Source organism: Pseudovirgaria hyperparasitica, assembly GCF_010093815.1.
Source record: "Pseudovirgaria hyperparasitica strain CBS 121739 unplaced genomic scaffold EJ05scaffold_8, whole genome shotgun sequence".
NCBI lineage: Eukaryota > Fungi > Ascomycota > Dothideomycetes > Acrospermales > Acrospermaceae > Pseudovirgaria > Pseudovirgaria hyperparasitica.
Window position 1 is genome coordinate 1261973 of NW_022985556.1, and position 21406 is coordinate 1283378.

The following is a 21406-nucleotide window of genomic DNA, read 5'->3' on the forward strand; positions in this document are numbered from 1 at the left end:
AGCCAAAATCGCGGAGGGCGGACTGTGTGAACTATGACATTTCTCCGAAATAGAAGTAATTGTTATTCTTGAAGCAGAGCATGTTAGATCTTCACATTTATGTTGGACCCTGCGCTACGTTGTTATTATCGCGGAAGGGAAACAGGGCACGCCACTCATTGGCTACGGAGATGCCTCTTGGCGTTTAGGGCGGGCATGAAATTCGCGGGTCCCACAGACAACATTCGCACTCAACGTACAAAGGCGGGGACAGCACTTTTCAAATACCGAACGCGTTTCCAGAGATTCTTTCCTTAGTTAAACCATCCCACAGAACTGTTTATCGAATATTACGACTTTATCGCCTGGGAGGGCTTTCAAAGTTCGTGCCCGCGTTACTATATACCCCACCATTACCACCGGTACACACAACAACTGTTTCGCCACGATGTCGATACTCCCACCAGAAGTGCACACGGCACTGAGCCAGCTTCTCCATGGCCTCCAGGCATCTGATAATACTGTTCGCTCTCAGGCAGAGGAAGAGCTGAAGAACAACTGGGAACAGACCCAACCTGAAATTCTGCTTATGGGTTTATCGGAGCAGATACAGGCTGAACAGGATCCTTCAGTAAGAGCTTCTAGAGCGGTTCCCGACCATGCTAAAGAAAATGAGCATCGAATCTTTCGTAGCCTGGTGGTACTAATACAGGCTTCTCTCCTAGATCCGCACTTTTGCTGCTGTCCTATTCCGTCGCATATCAATACGATCGCGCAAAGACCCCAATACAAATGCAACAAAGGAGCTATTCTTGCTTCTCGGCGCAGAGCAGCGCCAGGCTATCCGTACAAAGGTCTTGGAGACTCTTGGGACCGAGACAGTTGCCAATGTGAGGAACAAGATTGGCGACGCCGTTGCTGAGCTGGCAAGACAGTTCACTGAAGAAGGTATGCTCAGTGACTCTCGAATTCTATCAGTAGACTGATCCACTTATTTTACAGGAGAACAGTGGCCTGAGCTCCTGGGATCACTGTTTACACTCAGTCAATCGGCTAATGCCCAGCAGCGAGAGGCTGCGTATAAAATATTCTCAGCCACACCTGGAATCATCGAAAAGCAACATGAGGATACTGTCCAGTCAGCGTTTACAAAAGGGTTCAAAGATGAGGATTTTGCGGTAAGAAAGTGCTCTCAAGGTCTTGAACTCAATGGTTAATTAATGCGAAGGTGCGCATCGCCGCCATGGACGCCTTCTCGAGCTTTTTTCGTTCGGTCCAAAAGAAGGTCCAAACCAAGTACTACATCCTTGTTCCGGATATTCTGAATATTCTGCCGCCGATCAAAGAGTCCGGAGACTCAGCGCAACTCACCTTAGCTCTAGTCGCACTGATTGAGCTGGCTGAAATCGCGCCAAAGATGTTCAAGCCTGCCTTCAACAATCTCGTAACATTCTCTGTGACCGTCATCCAAGACAAGGAACTGGACGATACGACCAGACAGAACGCATTGGAGCTTATGGCTACCTTCGCTGACATGGCACCTCAAATGTGCAAAAAAGATGAATCATACACATCTGAGATGGTGACACAGTGTCTTTCACTCATGACAGATGTGGGTGCAGACGATGACGACGCCTCAGAATGGAATGAGTCCGAAGATGTAAGTATTTCCAGTCAGCCAGTGGCGTAGCTAATCGATTGTTTCAGCTTGATAATGATGAAAGCGACATGAACCATGTCGCTGGAGAACAATGTATGGATCGGTTGGCCAATAAGCTCGGAGGACAGGCTATCCTCCCCCCGACTTTCAATTGGCTTCCGCGCATGATGACTTCTTCTGCATGGAGAGATAGACATGCCGCACTTATGGCGATTTCAGCGATTTCAGAGGGTTGCCGAGACCTCATGACGGGCGAGCTTGATAAAGTTCTCGACCTTGTACTTCCTGCTCTGAGAGATCCACATCCTCGAGTGAGATGGGCCGGATGTAATGCTGTCGGTCAGATGAGTACCGACTTTGCCGGGATCATGCAGGAGAAGTACCATCAAGTCGTTGTTCCCAACATCATACCCGTCCTGGAGTCACCCGAACCACGTGTGCAAGCTCATGCGGCTGCTGCGCTTGTCAACTTCTGCGAGGAGGCTGAAAAACAAATCCTGGAGCCATATCTTGATGGCCTATTAAACCATCTTCTGATTCTGCTCCAAAGCCCGAAAAGATTCGTCCAAGAACAAGCCTTATCGACCATTGCCACAGTCGCTGATTCCGCTCAGACTGCTTTCGGCAAGTATTATGATACGCTCATGCCATTGCTGTTCAATGTGCTTAGAGAGGAACAGTCCAAGGAATTTCGCCTGCTACGCGCGAAGGCCATGGAATGCGCGACTCTAATTGCCTTGGCTGTGGGCAAGGACCGAATGAACCAAGATGCATTATCTCTTGTTCAGCTCCTTGGAGTTATCCAGCAAAATATTACAGAGCCTGACGACCCACAAGCGTCGTACCTGTTGCACTGCTGGGGTCGCATGTGCCGGGTATTAGATGCAGATTTCGTCCCATATCTCAGTGCAGTCATCCCGCCGTTGACTGATCTTGCCGGTGCCAAGGCCGATATACAACTGCTCGATGACGAGGAGCAAGTTGCGCAAATCGAAGGTGAAGAGGGTTGGGAGCTGGTTCCTTTGAAAGGCAAAGTCATCGGAATCAAGACTAGCACACTAGACGATAAACACATGGCGATCGAGCTGATTGTCATCTACGCTCAAGTTCTCGGTCCTGCCTTCGAGCCGTACGTTACCGATATCATGGAGAAGATTGCTCTGCCCGGATTAGCATTTTTCTTCCACGACCCAGTAAGGGTCGCATCTGCCAAGGCTGTTCCTCAACTACTTGCATCTTATAAGAAAGCTCACGGTGAACAGTCTCCTCAATTTGCAAAGCTTTGGGAAGGTACCATCGAGAAGGTACTCGAAGTGCTCACGACAGAACCAGCCATTGACACTCTGGCTGAGATGTACCAATGTTTCTACGAGTCCCTCGAGGTTGTCGGCAAGGGCTGCCTCACTGATGCTCATATGGCCGCCTTCATCAAGGGTGCAGAGTCTGTCCTTAAAGACTATGATTCTCGTGTGAGCGAACGATCGCAAGAATTGGCAGAGCAAGAGGAGGGCGAAGAACTCCCCGAAGAGATGTTATATGCCATCGAGGACGACCAAACGCTCTTGTCAGATATGAACAAGGCTTTCCACACTGTCTTTAAGAACCATGGGGTCGCATTCCTGAAACATTGGGAGATTCTTCTGGGATATTATAACAAGGCTGTCGTCAATCCCGATGCTACCCAGCGTCAGTGGGCTCTTTGTATCTTCGACGACGTTCTCGAGTTCTGTGGGCCGCAAAGCTGGAATTACCAGGCCCATATCGTAGGCCCACTTGTGGCCGGCATGCGAGATGATGTTCCAGCCAACAGACAAGCTGCAGTGTACGGTGTTGGCTGTGCTGCTCACAAGGGTGGTGAAGCTTGGGCAGAGTTTGCAAATGCAAGCCTAGCACCATTGTTTGAATCGACGCAACGCGCAAATGCTCGAGACGACGATGATGTGTTCGCGACGGAGAATGCATGTGCAGCTATTGCGAAAATCTTGCACTACAACCCAGGAAAGGTTACCAATTGGCAAGAGGTATCGCAAATGTGGATCGAAACTCTACCTGTCGTCAATGATGAAGAAGCAGCCCCGTATGCATATTCATTCCTCGCTCAACTCATCGATCAGTAAGTCCGGTTCTCAGACTGCAATATACGAACAATTACTAATAGTTTAACAGAGGTAATCCAGCCGTTATGGCTGGCAACCGTCCCAGCCAATGTTTCACATACATTGCCCTTGCCCTAGAGGCGGAGACAGTCCAGGGTCAGATCGCCTCCCGAGTCGTTGCGGCGGCCAAGCATTTGATTGCTACTGCTGGACTCGACGCCAACCAGCTACTGTCCAGTTTATCTCCAGAAACTCAACAGACCGTACGCGCATATTTCGGGTAGCAAGGAGCTGGATGAATCTTTAAGGGATTGGGTATGAGGTAATCAGTGAGGTGACATGAAAGATGAGGCATAGCTCGGCGCGACATTGATGGATATATCCCCTAATAGCTCACGAGTTCCGCATATAATTTATGGTGTTTTCTATGTTCTGGTACTGCACTAGATAGACGACTAACAAAATTCACACTACGTATAACCTCATATACTTTCACTAAGCCGTAGACTATGCTGACCTTGCTCCACATTCGCTTTTCACTTCTACAGTCGCCCATCGTCAGTCGCTTTATGGTCTAGCCCTCGTCATGAATAGCCTCGTGGGTTGGTATTTTGGACGTTAATAAGAGAACAGCTTTGTGCTTCTCTAGAAGGTCATACAGATTTGCATTAAACTCACGCGTTCGTATCAGAGTACGTACAGACTGTTCTGTGGATTCGTGCGATCAAACACGTCCGTGTCAGCGGAGATATGGCTATTAGTGTTCGCGCAGTAGTCATCCTGTATCACAAGCTCGCCAGGCTCAAATGCGTCCGTCCATGCTATGCGCATGAGAAGGAGTCTTTTGCAGTCGCCCCTAGCTAGAGAATAGTACACATAGCTCTTTGAGTAACACAACTGGTTTCACATAGTGTTGTTTGATCTGCATGAGTTCGTTTCAGCCTTTGGAAGTAATCTTCTGTACTCCTATGCTGAGCTCGCCAACAAGAGGGAATGTCTATTATGTTTTGAAGACAGTGTTAAAAGGCCTTGAGGACCACAAATTAAGTTCTCTTAAAAGCTTCTTCTCAGCCTATTTGAAGTACAGACGGAGAAGTTCTTGTTGTTAATGCCTCGTAGCTTTGGCCGTGTATTTATTACATTTGTATATTTACAAGAATGCTGCGATGCATAGGAAGGTCTATCAACTGGATAGACTCGGATATACATCTCTTCCTCTCATATCTGAATGTGGTGATCTCCCTCAGAGGCCTTTTGATACCAAAAATTTCAACACCTGCGGCGCGACATCTTTACCTCCTGGACACTATAGGATGTGTTAGATCTGAGCCATATCTTTGCGCATGTACCCTTCGGAGTAAGAGAAGAGGTCAGGAGCACATACCGTAATATCAATATGCCCTGTTAATCTATTGATATTGACATGGGTGTTTGGCAGTTCCAGATGATCCTTTATTTCCGTTGCCAGGACGTCCAAGTTGCCATGCAGCTTCCTGATCTTCACAAGCTTCTTCATGCCATGTGCCTTGCTGTCGCGATATACCGGCAATTGGCCAGAGGGCGTGCGCTGGACAAAGTATGGCAGCTTTTCCGCAGCCGGTGCTCGCGAGCCACTGGCGTCTGTCTTGGTTATGTCTGAGGGAGTCTGTGTAGCGGCTGAGTGAGGCGAGGTAGCTGGGACAGCGACTGGTTCGATATTTGATATCCGTGATGAGGGTGCGGAAGTCTCCAGACGTCGTATTTGAGGGCTGTTGATGCGCATGAAGGAGCGGATCGTGGCAGGTTGTGGCGGAGCGAGAGGGCGGAGAAAGGAGAGTGATAGTTGTGATCGGAGAGCCATGTTGGAGCGCCGAACTCTGGTCGATCAATGTTTGATACGGAGACGTTGACGCTGAAGGTTGAGCTTCCAACGCGGAGTTCGCAAAGCACTCTGTAAATGCTTGGCGCGTCAGGTCGAACTCTCACTAGCGCAAACTGCTCGTTTAGCATTTCGATCCCCCACTAATCGCGCCCGCATCTTTTACGCTCAACGTCGACAGGACCTGCACATCGTGATATCTACCTCTCTGCGTCTCGAATAACGACTGTTGGACTGATATCCTGCAATCATGGCGGACGATCTAGCAGCAGAGTATGATCTGCTCCCAAAGATGATTCCAAACCTCGACCGACACCTCATCTACCCGCTCCTCCAATTTATAGCCGGCCCTGAGGATGAGCAAACAACAGAAATGAAGCAGATGCGCTTCAACCTCCTGAAGGCGACGAATATGATCGACTATGTGGGACAACTCGATGCCGAGGTCAACAACCTACCGCAAGTGCCTGCAGAGTACACAAAGAAAAGGGAGCAAATATTGAAGAAGCGGGATGAATTAGAGGCTGCGACGGAAAGGATCAGCGAACTTTTGAATGACGAGGCGGTGGTAAACAATCTTAGGAGTGATAAGGTGGCCAACATGAGCTACCTGAAGGAGAATCACCAGGTCACGGAAGAGATGGTTAACAGTCTGTACGAATACGGCAACTTCCAGTACACGTGCGGAAGTTATGGTGATGCATCCGAGCTGCTGTACCGCTTTCGCGTTCTGGTGAGAGCATAGGCACACGAGCATCACAGTCCAAGCTAACATTCGCAGTCCACCGACAACGACAAAGTAGGCGAGGCAACTTGGGGCAAGCTAGCGTCTGAGATTCTCTCCGTACAATGGGAACCCGCCATGGAAGAGATCCAGAAAGTCAAAGAGAACATCGACACGCGCCTCTTCAACGCACCACTAGACCAACTCAAGCACCGCACATGGCTGATCCACTGGTCACTCTTCCCCTTCTTCAACTACGAGCCCGCGCGCGACGTGCTCACCGACCTCTTCTTCTCACAACCCTTCATCAACACCATCCAGACCTCCTGCCCGTGGATCCTACGCTATCTCGCCGCAGCCGTCATCACGAACCGCCAGCGCAGCCGCAACTCGAACCAGTACCAGAAGCAACTCAAGGACCTGGTGCGCATCGTCAAGCAGGAAGGCTACGAGTACGCCGACCCGCTCACCGACTTCGTCCGCGCCCTCTACATCGATTTCGACTTTGAAGAGGCGCAGAAGAAGCTCGGCGAGGCCGAGGAGGTGCTGAAGAACGACTTCTTCCTCGTCGCAACGGCCGAGTCGTTCGTCGACAGCGCCCGCCACCTGATCTCCGAGTCATACTGCAAGATCCACCAACGCATTGATATCAAGTACGTAAAATTCCCCCTTACCCCCTTTCCACAACACCTTCCTCCCACTTCGTCCTCCACGGCATAGGCTAGGCTAATAAGCAACCCTCCAGGGACCTCTCCACCCGCCTCGGCCTCTCCCAAGACGAAGGCGAGAAATGGATCGTCAACCTGATCCGCGACACACGCGTCGACGCCAAGATCGACTACCAGCAAGGCACCGTCGTCATGAACCACCCGCCGCAGTCCGTCTACCAGCAGGTCATTGAGCGCACAAAGGGCGGCTTCTTCCGCACACAGGTGCTGAGCGCCGCCGTGGCCAAGTGAGCATGCGCGCGCGCGCGTGTTGTCTGTCTTATGTGCGAGGGGTCTGGGTTCCTATTTTGTTTTTCTTCTTCTTCCTCTTTCTTCGTTGCTCTTGCTGTCTCAGTCTTTTCGGCCAGGAGGACATAGAGCGAGAGATGAGGAGAGAAGGGCTGCCGCTTGTGGGGAAGGAAGGGGGAAAGTGATAAGAGAAAGCGTGCAAGCGAGCTAGCTCGAGTCGGGCACTGGCAAACGGTCATATTTACATCTACACGGAAAGCAGTATACGTGTCTGTCCACGTGCAGTGGACCGATCACGTAGGAACGAGATAGGGAACCCGAAAGATCAGCGACGCAGAGACGACGAAAAAAAAAAAACAGAAGACATACCATTGCTCTTAATTCAAGGGCGCTGCCATATGCGGCGGGGGAGGGTTAGGGCTAGGGCTACCACATAATCACCATATATTGATCTTGTAGCCTGAACAATATATATAGCAAGGCACAGCATAGTTCAATGAAAGTCACGAACTTGGCAATTCTTTCGTAGCCCCCAACCGTCACTGCTTGAAAGGACCGTATATTTGTTTTACCGTAGAAAGGAGGACGAACTTGTGCAAAGTTTACGACCGCACGGATGTAAGTAATTGTCATTGTTAGAGCAGTGGCCGCTGCGCATCTAATATCAGTATCTCAATGCCAGATTGTCACGAGTAATAATGACAGTAGTTTACCTATTGGAACTGCTCTCATTCAGTCCATACACCATTGTAATACTCACTCAAACCGATTTAGACCGGACACACTCCGACCAGACGAGCTCTAGGCGATTCCAGCGCGCAAGATCGTACCAAGACATATAAAGTCATCTCGACAACAAGACTGTACCTGAGTTCCAAACGAAAGAATGAACGTTGTCTAAGATTCGTTAATCTGGACCCATGTTCCGGTAGGTTGAGGTGGATCAGCGAGTGCAAGGCTGACATGCATATACACAAAGGATGGATTAGATTCATCACAGATGACGACGGATTGAACCCACAGCATGAGGGGAACTCATGCATCACCTTGTGCCAACAGGTGAGTTTCTGATTGACAGCATACTTATGCGTGCCATTAGTGGAGCGGCATTCAAATACTTTACCAAGTAAAGGAATTAAGTATTGGGTGCTGTGTTTTTAGCACGACACAACGGCGCCTACGTGTGTCCACTTAGGCACAGTATCACATCGAAACGCGATGCCAAGGCTTACGGTCTGGAGACGCACCCGCCGAACGATGGTTAAGACCGGCGGGACGGAGCGTTGCAGTGTGCCGGTGTGATGTGCGCCGGCTGGCACGGAATCGCGCTGTGGTTGATCTTTGGGACCTTGTGGAATAGCAGATGACATAGTATGGACTCGGATGGAACAGATCTAGATGTGGTTATCAAGGGACTTTGAATGATGGTGGCTGGGAAGAAGAGTTTAGCTAGGTCAGAATCATGTTCATAACTCCCTGCTTGTGATGCTGAAGTGTGCATGATGCAGGAGCCTAGACGCTCTTGAATTGTCAGCATTTGACGGCCAGACATGGAGGCGGCGTGAACTTGGGAGCGAATGGGATGTGTCTGGTATCGTAAAAACCCGTGTAAGACTGACAAACTGCACACCGTTAACGAGGTTCTGATATACAATACAAGGCGGTTGGTAGTTCGACCCACATGAGGAATCATTCTGAATGGCAGCGAATAGGAGTACGGTCGAATCCCTTCAGGTGCCGTACTGAGAGGCCGCTATTGTGGTCTTCGAGAGGGTCGAGATGTTGTGGTCGAAGAGGAAAGTCTTCTTGGTAAAGGTTTCAATTCGTCGTGACAAGAATACGCGCGTTGAGCGCAGGCGTGTATGGCACAGAGGATGAACCGGTGGTAGAGCTGTAAGCTGGTGTTAGCATAAGGGTACCAAAGTGAGCGTCGGAGGGGGTTTAACGGAGTATTCCCGTAGTGTACCTGAAATCTCATCAAGGGTCCTGAGAGACATGAGCGAAAGCCAGACGAGGTACCGTGTCTAGGAAGAGTGAAGATGGGTGATCGATCGATCGGTTGCAGTCGGAGTGCCACGCCACGGTACCGTACGAGATGAAGATCAAGGGTCTCAAATATATGGATATCAGACCCTGAAAGCATCGTATCAAAGGAGTGACAGATGAGCAATCGATCGATCGAGTGCAGGGCGGAGTGCTATTATAGCGGGAGTGAGGCAAACTCGGTGATCTTAAGTGAGTTTGAGCGTACAACAGTAAAAGGGCTGAAGGAAAAGTGCGATCGGTCGATCTATTGCAGGCGGAGCGGAGAGGAAGAGACAGAATTTAAGAAGAGTGCAGCGTGAGTCCGGTGGACCGTGGACGTGTTGGCAGAAGCAGAGACCCCATATCGTCGGTGGAGCTGCAGGTACGCTGGAGCTCTTGCATATTATATTCGCCGACGTCAAAACAATGAGCTGGGACCCTGGAATGGAGTCCGCGAGCTACACTTTTTCTTCTAGAGTCACCATGCAAGGATGTGACAGGGCTAAGCGCGTAAAGCGATGTGAAAAAGAAAAATGCCAATCTGAAGAGAAGCTTTGGAGGCACGGTTGTTCAAGTGTCTGCATTTGGCTTCCCAAGCGGCTGCTAGAAGGACATATTCATCTCAGAGGCAGCGTCTCAGGTTGTTTGTTTACAACTGGTAGCGCAGCGGGCTCCTGCAGGATGTGCTGCAGTGTCTCGTACAGCTGCATCCACCACACCCACAGAGTGGAAGTATACACATGATGGAATTTACTGGAAATGGTACCTAGGCGATTCAGCAGTATTGGATGTTTACTGCCGATCGTTCTGTTGGAGTTTTGAGGGGGGGGCATCTGCTCAGAAGCATCACGATACAAGTGGTCAGAGATTGTGTTGAAGGCGCAGCTCGTCGGGGCTATAATCGCACATTCCTTCCAGTTTGGTCCCCAACGCACATTCGCAGAGGATTCAGAAGAATTGATTATATGAACAAATACGAATAGGGTGCTCACGCTTATGTAGATATCAAGACCATCAAAAAGAATCGCATTTGCTAAAGGAAGCTTCATAATGAAGCTTCTTCACAAGATCAGCACTTGGAAGCTGAGCTGGCGTGTTGAACGAGCCTGATCAAACTAGCACAGCGCATTACAGTACGTGCAGGGCAACAGGAACAGAGCATAGCGCTGTAGTAAGATACGAAGTCATGTCGGACAGGCAGGCAGGAGAACGGATTAGCGTGCACTAGGGGTGAAGGGTGAAAGGGGAGGTCCGGCGGCAGGAGCTGCAGTCCATTACAGAATATTAGAAGTAAGATGATTTAGTAAACAGTCACAACTGCCAGAATGTGTGGGGTGCATGGCGCGATCCCAGAACGGTGATGGAGAGGAATACCGGTAATTACGTTGGCGGAAGCAGTCTTGACTGTCTACGGTGCTGGCCCCGGAGGACCGTGGGCTGGCTGTATCGTGTGGCTATCTTTGTCCGAGCAGCAAAGAGAACCTCGGCAACAGATGGATAGAAGTGGCAGAATGGACATTCATATTGAAGATGAAGGATAGATGGGTGTTAGAGGTCACCGGCTGAGGAGATGGAGGAGTTGGGAAATCTGAAGAGTAAAGCGAGGTTTTTGGTGGCAGCTGGCAGCTGAATTAATGATTAGTATAAGGATGATGGGATAATGGCGTCAAAGGCCGGCCAGGCGTGTTTATGGCTTGATAATAGTGGTTCCTGGGACCAAAAGGCTTGCGGGATGCCGGATTGGGACAAGCGGCGAGCCCTATAGTAGACCAGGAGCTCGGGGATGCATGCAATGGCCAACCAGATATCCGGGAGGATTGACGTAGTGAGTGGAGAATAAACATTCGGGGGTGGCTGCCACGCCGCGCGCCACATTCGAAACTGTGCATCATCTGTGCGGCGCCATGTCCCAGGGAAATGGGTGAATAATGAATGCTGATAGTTGTTGATAGGTAGGGAATGGATCGAGTGGTTCGGTGCTGGACGGGACACGGCGGGCCGTACGATACGATGATATGACGTGGTTCTCGCAGAAGCTAGTACTACTATTAAAGGAGGTCGCCGGTGGTCCTAATTAATAGTAGATTCTAGGCTACCTAAGCAGTGGCTAGCTACGTACCTGGCCTACCACCCCACGTATTCTACAGACTGCTTGATGTCGTCGGGAACGTGAAGCTGCAAGGGCAGGTACTAAGTAGCTGTAGGTACCTGGCTATCTAGGCAAGAAGCATGTCCAGCTAGGTACTTGTCTAGGAGTTGAGTAGCTAGCGCTTGCTCCCTGGATAGAAATGAAGAGGTGCGTGCGGTGAAGTGCATATACGAGCAAAAGCGCGGCGGTCACTGATGGCACAGCCTCTCACTGGTCACTCCAGATCTCTTAGGATTCTTGGTTTGGAGTGGTAGTGAGATAAGCGAGGCGATCGTGTTTCCGATCTGGGAATGACAACGGGACGATCGATCGAGGAGAGCACGGCAGCACTCTAGATCTGATCCTTTTTTTTATCTTTCAGATGGAGCGTGTTAGTTTATTACTGAGTATTTGCTAGTCTGCTTGACATGTAGTTACAGAGTACTGGATAATTAGTGTACTAGCTAGGTAGCCAACACTTGTCAGGTAGGTCGCATCGGCATATTTCCAGAACACTTGGCCTGTTGCCGTAGTAGCAGCATTACAGCCTTCACTCCAAGAAAGAACGGACAGGTTCGGGAAGGCGATTGAGGAATGCCATCAGCAAGCCTGACTTTATTGCGGGTCTCCGGGCATGGAGCTGGACAGAAGTAGATTGCGATAAAAACCAGAATTCAGCTTGTGACAGCAGATTGACGCGGAGAATGGGAAGAATGGGGAGAAGGGGAGAAGGGTGGACTGGACGGAGAGAAAAAAGATTGATGGCGGTGGTGGTGGGCGTGGTGGCTGCAACGAAAAAGTGGGCGGCTCTCTAGCTCTACCGCCAACACGACCAGGTAGTATGAGCATAGACACAACATGGCGTCCTCGCTTATCGAGATTTCCAAAAAGGTTGTCGTGGCACGAGATGAGATGATCCAATCACAGTCTCTTCTTTTCTGTCTCTACCTAGCACACACAAACAGCCACATGTGTGACAGGGCAAAAACAGGACGGCAACATCGAGAAGGCTATTCACGATCTGCAAGACATGTATGGGAGCACAAGTGAGCCGCGCATGCTGGGCTGCTTGATAACTCGTCTGTCTCTTATCTGCACTGGTAGCAGCGATAAAGTGTGCTATTATCTCGGAGGAGCACGAGGAGCACGAGGAGCAATAGTTAGCAGCAGTACCTACAGATAATAGCTTCTACCTCCAGGCTAGGTACCTAATACCTGCCTACCTGCCGGGGCCTATGTACCTACGTAGCTTTCTAAGGTATGTTGATACCTGTGTCCCTGTGTCTACCTGTCTAGAATACCTGTATCTGTTGTCAATTTACTAGTAATTAATTACTATTTACTACAGTACGCGACCGAGGGACGCTCGTGCCAGGACCGAGTGCACGCCCAGCCCGCCCAGAAAAGCTCAGGGCCGCTAATGGCAACAAAACTAGTCGCTAGTACTGCTGGCTGCTGCTGCTCCTGCTGCTGCTGCTTGCTGTTCTTCCGCCCCTCCGCCATCCGCCATTCCATCCATTCATACTACTGCACCATCCAGGGCAAAAACGGCTTTTTCCGACCTGAAGCCCTCTCTTCTTCTTACCCCCCTCCCCCCCCCCCCCCCCTCACCAACAGTCATGTCGCTGCGGGCTCTGCAGCTTGTCCTGTTCGTCTGTTCTTCGACTCTGCTGTTCTGTGGTGGTGGCTTCATGAAGATCAAATACGGCCGGCTTCCCACCAGTCGACTCTTCTTCTGTTTGTCATCTCTCTATTACTTCGTGCTTCATGCTCCTTTCTCATATCACTCTATCGAAAGCGCTGTATGTAACCACCAGCCGGAACGTCGCAGCATCCTTGCATCCATTATATTTGATGAGCATAAAGCCCCCAGTCGCTGTGTTCCACTCTTTGCACACCTGCCCTGTCCCTGTCTGTCACTGGCAGAAAAGCCACCACGACCAGCAGCATCGAGCCGTATCCACTACCGCCGCCGCCATCATCACCGCACAACCCGACGCCTGTTCCCCTCTTCCGGCCCGACAAGCAACCAACTCTAGCTAATTAGCAGTCCTCCAACACCCACACGCTCTCTCTCAGATCGCCCGCCAGCTAAACGATAATTCTGCCCTTCTCGATCGTCGTCCCCATCGCCGCCGCCATCGACTTCGCAAACTTTCCCATCCGTCGACTTTCCTCGGACACGCAAAGCCTTCCTTATATTCCGACTAAGCGCGCTACTGAAAAAGAAGTCGACGTAGTGCTCCAATCCGCTATCCTTTCTGCTGCCCGCTTGTGCGAGTAGTTCCAAACCTACCAAGCTCCCGCGTCCCCGAACCCTCCCAAACTCCCCCCCAAAAGACCGACCGAGCTGCCTGTCCACCATCCGCTCCTCGCTCCCTTACCACATCCGATCTTTGCACTGCTCGCTTGCTCTCCCCGCTCTGTCCCGCCCATCGCTCTATACTCTCGCCACCCTCTCTACTTTATCCACTGGCCACTCCCCCACACATTCTCTCTTGCTTTCTCTTCTCTCTCTACAAGATACTCTCGGTTTACTACCTTGCTATCCTTTGCCTCCATCCAGCAGTCGAATATTCGTGCTAGCGAATATAAAGTGCCAGCTTTACAATCGACATGCCTCCAATCAGATCGGTTACCAGCGTTCGCATTCCGCAAAAGACCGAACGCACTCATGAAGAGAACCAGGAAAGGTACTGCCGTCTGCTACCTTTCTATCCTGCATGACCGCTGACTGACTTTTGTTGTACAGAGCCTATATCGCTGCATCGCGCCGAAGTGACCGTAGTCTTGAAGCTCGCATGGAATCTGCTCGACGAGCCTCGGATATCCACAAGAAACGTACCGGCCGCGCTCTCCGTGTTACCGAGAAGGATGTCGTCAACGAGGAGATGTATGAGGAGGAGGACGAGGATCTGGAGGCTCAAATGCGTCGTCTGACTGCCCACATCAACACTTCCTCGCCAGAGTTCAACCGTCGTCTGCAAGCTCTCCTCTCCACCCAAATCTCGATGCGTATGGCAGTGAACAATGGCATGTACTCCAACGGTGCTGGCTTTGCTCCCAATGCCTACGCACAGAACTTGTTCAACATGCAGGGCACCATGCAGAACAACATGATCAATATGCAGAATGCCCAAAACTTGCAAAACGCTCAGAATATGCAGAATATGCAGAACATGTCCAACATGCAAAACATGCAACAGTTCTCGAACATGCAGACCATCAGCCCTCAGATGATGGGACCACCTGTACGACAGCAACAACAGTCGACCCAGCAGCCACAGCAGCAGCAACAACAACAACAACAACAACAACAACAAGCCAATTACCGCCACTCTCCTTACCAGCAGCATATGCGTCCCGTTGCACATCACCGCACCTCATCCATGAGCTCGACATCGCCCTCGCAACAATCGCTGTCACCCGTGATTCAGTCAGGACCTGGCTCTCTCAATGACCGACGCGCCTCTGTACAAGCTCGACCGTCTCTTTCCAGGAGCTCGTCCAGCTTGCATTCGCTCAAGTCAGAGTCAGCTAGACCCGCACACCTCGGTGCGAAACGCACTCCTTCACAGACACCTTCGCCAACTTCGCAGAACAATCCACCACTGTCAGCCATTCCAAGCAGCTTCGATTCCCTTCAGCAGACAAGCATCAGCCCACTGACTTCCATGCTCCCTGCCGAGTCTCAGGTCATGATGAGCTCGGCTCTCGACCCCAACGACCCATCTACCAACATGCTACTGGGTGGCAATATGTTCTCTAATCAACCATTCTTTAACTATTATAATAACTACCCTGGCCAACCGTCGAAGCCTTCTATTGATTCGATGTTTGATGGCATGAACCAGACATTGTCCACTAGCAACATGCCACAATTGGATACATCTCTACAGTGGTCGAGTGAGCCTCAGTCTGCGACGAACCTCACCTCCGCTACCACGGACATATACCCCACTTTTTCTCCAGACGAAACCACATTTTTCGACTCTGCGTTTGATACCTCTACGGACCTTTCACGGAACAATAGCAATCAGGGAAGTACCGGCCAAGCGTACAACGCTGAGGACTTTAATGATTTGTTCGACTGGAACTCGGGATCCTACTCTCAATGAGTGGCGATCCAGCTTCTTTAATACCCTTTTCTTTTTGCATCCCCGCGGCGTTATTTCTCAATTAAGGCAACAATTGGTTATTGAATATACGCACACACTGAGAATACTTCTCATGGAGTCATTGGTGTTGGGACACTAGTTTCCCGTCCCACCATTCCATGTTCGAGCTTGATGCAGGTCTTGTACCACTCAGCTGTACAGGATTTATTGCAAGGCGTTACGTGGTCGTCTTGGTGTCATCGGGGTCCTTGTTTTCGGATACCCTGGTCGACTATTATACCATTACTTCTCTCTTCTCCATCGTTACACGCCCGCCTCTTCGATATTGGGCCCAAATTTCATACTGTTGAAAGTCGTTGTCAGGTTCACATGTTCCATAGCGCAGTAGCGTGCCATCATCCACAATGATGACTTCGCAGCTCAAACGAAGCTGCGATTCGATGAGAGGTGATTATGTAGCGGAGACAAGAGATGTCTCGACACTAAAAAAATAAAATCTTGCTATTAAAGCGTTTGAGATACGAAAGTTTCATCATGAACGTTCCGTGTTCACCCTTGGCGTCTGTGTCCATCACCGGGGTTGACCCCACTCTCAATTTGACTCCTTTGCTCCCCGATCGCGATCCTCACCTTTGTTCATCTCACATTCACATCGATCGTTATTAGCGACTGACGTGAAAGTCTACCTTCTGGCAGCCAACCCAACAATCCAAACACAAAACGCGCAGTGGGTATTGTTCTTGCCAAGTCCAATTCTAACCCGGTCTTTTTAACGGCCCATCGCTGCTCTGCTTGATGCCCGAAGTTACCACAATCACATGCCCTAAAAAAGCCATCGAGCCATTCTGCCGTCACCTCCAGCACTAATCAAAAACACTTCCCAGCCACGTCACTTACGACCAGCGACCAGCCTACAAGGCCATCGTTCTTGACCTGTCGTAACCTAGTACACGGGGCTACATACAGTATGCAAGCTAATTAGCTATCCCAAAAGACGGCCCGGTATGTGTGTGCGCGCTCGTACCTGCATTGTAGCGCCTTATTGTAGTGAGTGAGAGTGGTACGACGAGCGCTTTCCAGAAATGGCGCGGGTGCACTTTGTGCTTTTTTCCCTTGGTCTTTTAAAGACTAATCGGCGGCGACGCTGCCTCTTGTTTCAATGCGGACGGGATGTCGCCACTTTCGTTGACTTTCGGGCGTGACGGCGTTCGGTGCAGAGACTGTGATTCACATGTGCGCAGCACCACACACACAGCAGTTACGTACGATGATGCCAGCTGGGGACTAAGCAGCGAGGTACTGAGACTTTCCTTGTGTTCAGTGGACTAACTCACCATCTCAGGCCATACGATACGATGTGCGCGTTGAAATGAGTTTGTTTGGATTGAAGAGCTCTGGTTGGGTCGCTGGGTATGCGGGCGGCTAGATATGGTAAATCCGGATTGATCGGATGACGGACGAGGTGGATGGATGCACCGTTCGTTGCAGCGCTGCTTCAATTCATGCAGAGTTCGCAAAATAGCCCTATCTTATCTTCTTTCTCGTCTCTCTCAAGTAAGGGAGGACCCTGCAGAAAACACGAACCGATCTTGTTATGCAGTACAGAAACACAAACTAATTACTAAGTGGGTGCTACAGTGATTTAATCTGTCAGAGCTCAAAACGGCAACTAGCTTAACGCCATTGGTGATACGAGTTGAAGGACTCACAATGGAGAAGAAGTTGGTTGAAGCTGAGGCGGCCTTGAACATCTTCTCTGTCTCGCTTTACGCAGTTGCATAGTCGTCCGATGATGATATATCATCTCGAAGGCAATGCTTATACATGCAGCTTAATTCAATGATATCTTATGCTTATACCACTACTCGTCGAGCCTTGAAAAGTAGGCAAGCACGGCAGGTACTCGAGCTACCCGCAACCATACTTGCGGTATCACTTGCGGTGTTACTACTACACGTCACCTTGGTATTTAAATCTGAGATACTGTTTTAAGAATTGCCGTTGAGGTCAGTGAGTGCAGTCCTATGCATCATCCTCACTGCTCCTTGGGTACCGATACCAAGAGACCATTTAGCAAAAGTATCTCATGTGCTACTCTCCACAGACGGGAGCCGCGGAAGACACCATACTTTTCTGCTTCGTGTCACAATGTTTGGAATTGATTGTCAAGACGGTACGCTTCGACTGGAGCCGTTCACTGACGGACCACAATTCCAAAGGAAAATGGAGGTTCACTGCATCATCACGGCATACTGCTGCGCAACCACAGTATGTCCAACGTCTTGTTTGGAAGCGTTGAAACCTTCCCTTTGAGGTAGGTGGGATCTTGATGGTCTTCAAGGCTTCAGCTATAAAGTGATTTTGATGGCTCGGTGCCATGGCTTTTTTTCCTTTCCACAATCTCCTCCTGAGACAGGCTTTCCTTCTCCTGCCATTCGTTAGGCGTTCTCATCCTTCTGTCTGTCTCGTTACGTTGACTTGTTCAAGATGAGGACTAACGGTATGTTGTCTGCGGGCGTCGTGGTGGCGTATGGCGTCGCTCTTGTGTCTGCCGGAGCTATACATGGTGAGTGCTATCCTCTTTTCGAAGCTGCCTGTACTCCAAAACAAGAATTTCCTCATGCCTCGATCTTCATGTGGAATTGAATGAGATAACTCCTGAAAGCAAATGACGGCCGTTCTCGGTCTCGAGCTGCTGTCCTTGGGAAACACGTTCACCTAGCAAGACTGACACTTCGTATCAGCTCGTGTCCCAGTTGAAGAGAGCACTTCATCTACTGCTGGATACTATCCTCCTCCACCGCCTCCATACGGACCGTTGCCAACATCTAGTCATGTCGTATCGTCCACTGTATCGTTGACTACACCACCTTACCCCAGCTCAAACGGAACGACATCATCCCTGACAAGCTCTTCCAGTGAGGTCATCACATCTACTGCTAGCAGCAACACCGCTGCGAGTACCAACGCTCCTGTGGAGTCATCGCTCACGCCTAGCTACTACAGCTCATCTACACCAGTGCTGTCTACCCCGGCTCCGTCTAGTCCTTCAAGCGAAGTCCCTTATCCCTCGTCTGGAACGTTGATACACTACTCGTCTTCGTCCGTTGGCTGGAACAGTAGTAGCATTCCACTCCCAACTACGTATGGCTCACCATCTAGCAGTTCTCACGGGCCATCTTCTGGATCCTCAATCCATTATCCATCGTCTTCAGTCGGATGGAACAGTAGCAGTACTCCTCTGACGTCGTATGGACCGACTACGCCGATACCGACCTATAGTCATTCCAGCACAGTTAACCTAAACCATTCAACGACAGCATCGTTGAACTCAACACTTCCGCCGTACCCAACCTCGTCGTACGTGCCAGATAATAGCACAGGGACCACAAACATCATGTCCACCGCTACAATAACTGTTCCAGGCACGGAGACCTATGCGGCCACATTGTCATCGCCTACGCCAAGCAGCTCTCTGACGGAGACAGATTCGACAGTAAGCTATGGTAATAACACGACACCAATACTGTCAACCGGGAGTCCTACGCTGTATCCAAACACTACGGCCCCCTATCCGACGCACTCGAGCAGTACGAAGAGATCGTCGACACGGACGAGAACAAGAACGGTCAGGCCACCCATTACGCCGACACACTCGACTCGGTACCCGACAACGCCTCCTCATGGGAACTCTACGTCCAGCACTCCAGTCTCCACGCCACATGCATCTTTGTCAACTAGCGAGTCTATTCCATCATCGACGTATGAGACTCCCTCTGGGTCGTTGAGCTCTTCAAATATCTCGGTGCCATCGACTATCGAGGTGCCTACCGGGCACTCGTCAAGCGTCCTTACCCTTCCAGTACCAACATCTTATGGTGGCCCATCATCTCCTTCAATCACGCCTCCATCAACTACTGAGTCACCAGGTGAAGAAAGCTCGTCCAGTTCAGTGTCATCAACTATCGCTGGGAGCGAGAGTTTCAGCGTTTCCATTGGTCTACCGACTCCATACCCGTCTGTCTCGTTGTCTTCTAGCTCCGGAGCGTCCGCCGAAGAATCAAGTACAATCCCGCTGCCGCTTCCACCATCTCCGTCTACATACCCACCTGCGCCGTCGTCTTCTGGGACGGGTGAAAGTAGTTTGACTTCTTCTGGGGTACATACACCTTCCGTGCCGACAACGTATGCAGATGTTGGAACATCTTCTGGTGTAGCTGGGACTTCTACGTACGCGCCTGGTGAAAACAGCCTGAGCAGTAGTGCCTCTACATCGCCTGTTTCATCACCACCGTTGCCGAGCACATACCCTACTGCACCATCTTCTTCATCGTCGTCTGAGGTCAGCGCCCCCGAAGAAGGCAGCTACAGTAGCGGATCGTCAACCATCTCGCCTCCTACACCAACACCGTATCCGAGCGTATCTCCAACGCCGTATCCAAGTGTATCTCCATCGCCGTCGCCGTCTTCGGACGTCGGTGGAAGTTCAACATACGCGCCGGGAAGTCTGAGCAGTGGCTCGTCGACCATTTCACCTCCCGGACCAACCCCTTACCCCAGCATATCGCAGCCTTCTTCATCCGAGGCTGGCAGCAGCAGCGAAAGCACAGCAGGTATCTCGACAAATGCACCGGCAGAAGGCAGCGCCTCATCTTCATCTCCATCAAGCCCAACCCCTTACCCCAGCTCATCATCCCCATCAGCCCCCACCAGCGCTCTTCCATCCCCTTTTGACTCCTCGTCAAGCGTCCCAGCGATATCTCCACCAAGCCCAACACCATACCCCACACCCTCCCCTTCGCCAGCCCCAACAAGCTCGCCATCGTCGTCGGAGATTAGTGGCACATCGACATATGCACCAGGTGAATCCTCAGCCTCAGCCTCAGCGTCATCATCGTCATCGTCACCATCATCATCATCATCCGCCTCATCGGATATCACACCACCAGCCCCAACCCCATACCCCTCTCCATCCACTACCCTCCTCACCCTGACCTCCTCGTCAAGCTCCGGCGCCCCGGTGTACAGTCCGCCCGTATACGTGATCCCGACCGACTTTGCACCTTTCCCGAGCACAGGTCCGGGTCCGGGTCCCGGCAAGGATAATGGAGAGAAGGACAAGGAGGAGCGTGAAGGGTTCTGGGACTGGCTGGTTGGACACCGACCGGAGAGGCTTTGAGGAAGTGGAGATGAGGGAGATATGTGATGGGTAGAGTGGTGGAATGGTGGTGGAGGTGGAGATGGAGATGTCAGGGAAGAAGAGTGGGGCTTGAGGGGCGTGTCAGCGCGCATTCGTTGTGGTGGCAGGGTTAGGTGTGGCAGTGTGGCAGTGTGGCAGTATAGGAGTGTTACATTATAAGCAGAGAGGCAGGAAGGCAGGCAAGCAGGCAGGCAGGCAGGGAAGCAGGCGATACGAAAATCGACATGAACACGCTCATTAAAACGTTCCAATCAAAATCAAATCAATCAAAATCATTCCTTTCTGGTCCCTGCCCTCCTCTTTTCACCCCAAAGGAAGATATACCACATCCATAAAAAGACAAAAAGACAAAAAGACAAAAAGACGATGATGGCGAAATTAGACAACAGTCCAATCTAAATACATATTCTAGATAGCAACCACTACTATCTCTTATTTTCTCTTCTCTCCTCTCCTCTCCTCTCCTATTCTATTCTCTCGACGCTCTCGGCTCTCGAGACGACGCTCTATTTTGCTTCTTTCCTGTTCTGTTCTGTTTACGACGAGACACTGGACGGGGAGAGATATACGGGGAGAGATGGACGGGGAGAGATGGACGGGGAGAGATGGACGGGGAGAGATGGACGGGGAGAGATGGACGGGGAGAGATGGACGGGGAGAGA

The 21406-nt window shown here is 50.7% G+C and overlaps 8 protein-coding genes across 8 annotated transcripts in view; 6 read left to right on the plus strand and 2 right to left on the minus strand.

Moving 5' to 3' along the window:
* Positions 1-102: 102 nt before the first annotated feature.
* EJ05DRAFT_380136 (importin subunit beta-3) lies at positions 103-4070 on the plus strand. The gene is made up of 6 exons (XM_033741220.1): positions 103-610; positions 705-927; positions 982-1157; positions 1208-1639; positions 1687-3752; positions 3806-4070. The coding sequence occupies exons 1-6, from the start codon at positions 428-430 to the stop codon at positions 4017-4019; spliced, it is 3294 nt and encodes a 1097-aa protein (XP_033600637.1). The 5' UTR covers positions 103-427; the 3' UTR covers positions 4020-4070.
* A 643-nt stretch (positions 4071-4713) lies between these two features.
* On the minus strand, positions 4714-5575 carry EJ05DRAFT_538415 (uncharacterized protein; the record flags this gene model as incomplete). The annotated part of the gene is made up of 2 exons (XM_033749452.1): positions 4714-5041; positions 5120-5575. The coding sequence occupies 2 exons, from the start codon at positions 5573-5575 to the stop codon at positions 4979-4981; spliced, it is 519 nt and encodes a 172-aa protein (XP_033600638.1). The 3' UTR covers positions 4714-4978.
* A 211-nt stretch (positions 5576-5786) lies between these two features.
* Positions 5787-7641, plus strand: EJ05DRAFT_476447 (eukaryotic translation initiation factor 3, subunit 6). The gene is made up of 3 exons (XM_033744035.1): positions 5787-6326; positions 6375-6970; positions 7063-7641. The coding sequence occupies exons 1-3, from the start codon at positions 5844-5846 to the stop codon at positions 7274-7276; spliced, it is 1293 nt and encodes a 430-aa protein (XP_033600639.1). The 5' UTR covers positions 5787-5843; the 3' UTR covers positions 7277-7641.
* A 4643-nt stretch (positions 7642-12284) lies between these two features.
* Positions 12285-12847, plus strand: EJ05DRAFT_486241 (uncharacterized protein; the record flags this gene model as incomplete). The annotated part of the gene is made up of 3 exons (XM_033745513.1): positions 12285-12472; positions 12613-12684; positions 12775-12847. 3 exons carry the CDS (start codon positions 12285-12287, stop codon positions 12845-12847), a joined length of 333 nt encoding a protein of 110 aa, XP_033600640.1.
* A 907-nt stretch (positions 12848-13754) lies between these two features.
* EJ05DRAFT_380426 (uncharacterized protein) lies at positions 13755-15630 on the plus strand. Its single transcript, XM_033741222.1, has 2 exons — positions 13755-14119; positions 14179-15630. Exons 1-2 carry the CDS (start codon positions 14043-14045, stop codon positions 15542-15544), a joined length of 1443 nt encoding a protein of 480 aa, XP_033600641.1. The 5' UTR covers positions 13755-14042; the 3' UTR covers positions 15545-15630.
* A 1647-nt stretch (positions 15631-17277) lies between these two features.
* Positions 17278-17586, plus strand: EJ05DRAFT_380429 (uncharacterized protein). Its single transcript, XM_033741223.1, has one exon. The coding sequence runs from the start codon at positions 17369-17371 to the stop codon at positions 17534-17536; it is 168 nt and encodes a 55-aa protein (XP_033600642.1). The 5' UTR covers positions 17278-17368; the 3' UTR covers positions 17537-17586.
* Positions 17587-17692: 106 nt separating this feature from the next.
* On the plus strand, positions 17693-20723 carry EJ05DRAFT_486243 (uncharacterized protein; the record flags this gene model as incomplete). Its single annotated transcript, XM_033745514.1, has 3 exons — positions 17693-17812; positions 18032-18110; positions 18289-20723. 3 exons carry the CDS (start codon positions 17693-17695, stop codon positions 20721-20723), a joined length of 2634 nt encoding a protein of 877 aa, XP_033600643.1.
* Positions 20724-20949: 226 nt separating this feature from the next.
* The window catches only part of EJ05DRAFT_380486 (uncharacterized protein), an 859-nt gene continuing 402 nt past the window's right edge, over positions 20950-21406 (minus strand). The window contains exon 1 of the mRNA XM_033741224.1: positions 20950-21406. This exon is cut by the window's right edge and continues 402 nt beyond it. Within this exon, the coding sequence (XP_033600644.1) occupies positions 21177-21406 (230 nt within the window). The 3' untranslated portion in view covers positions 20950-21176.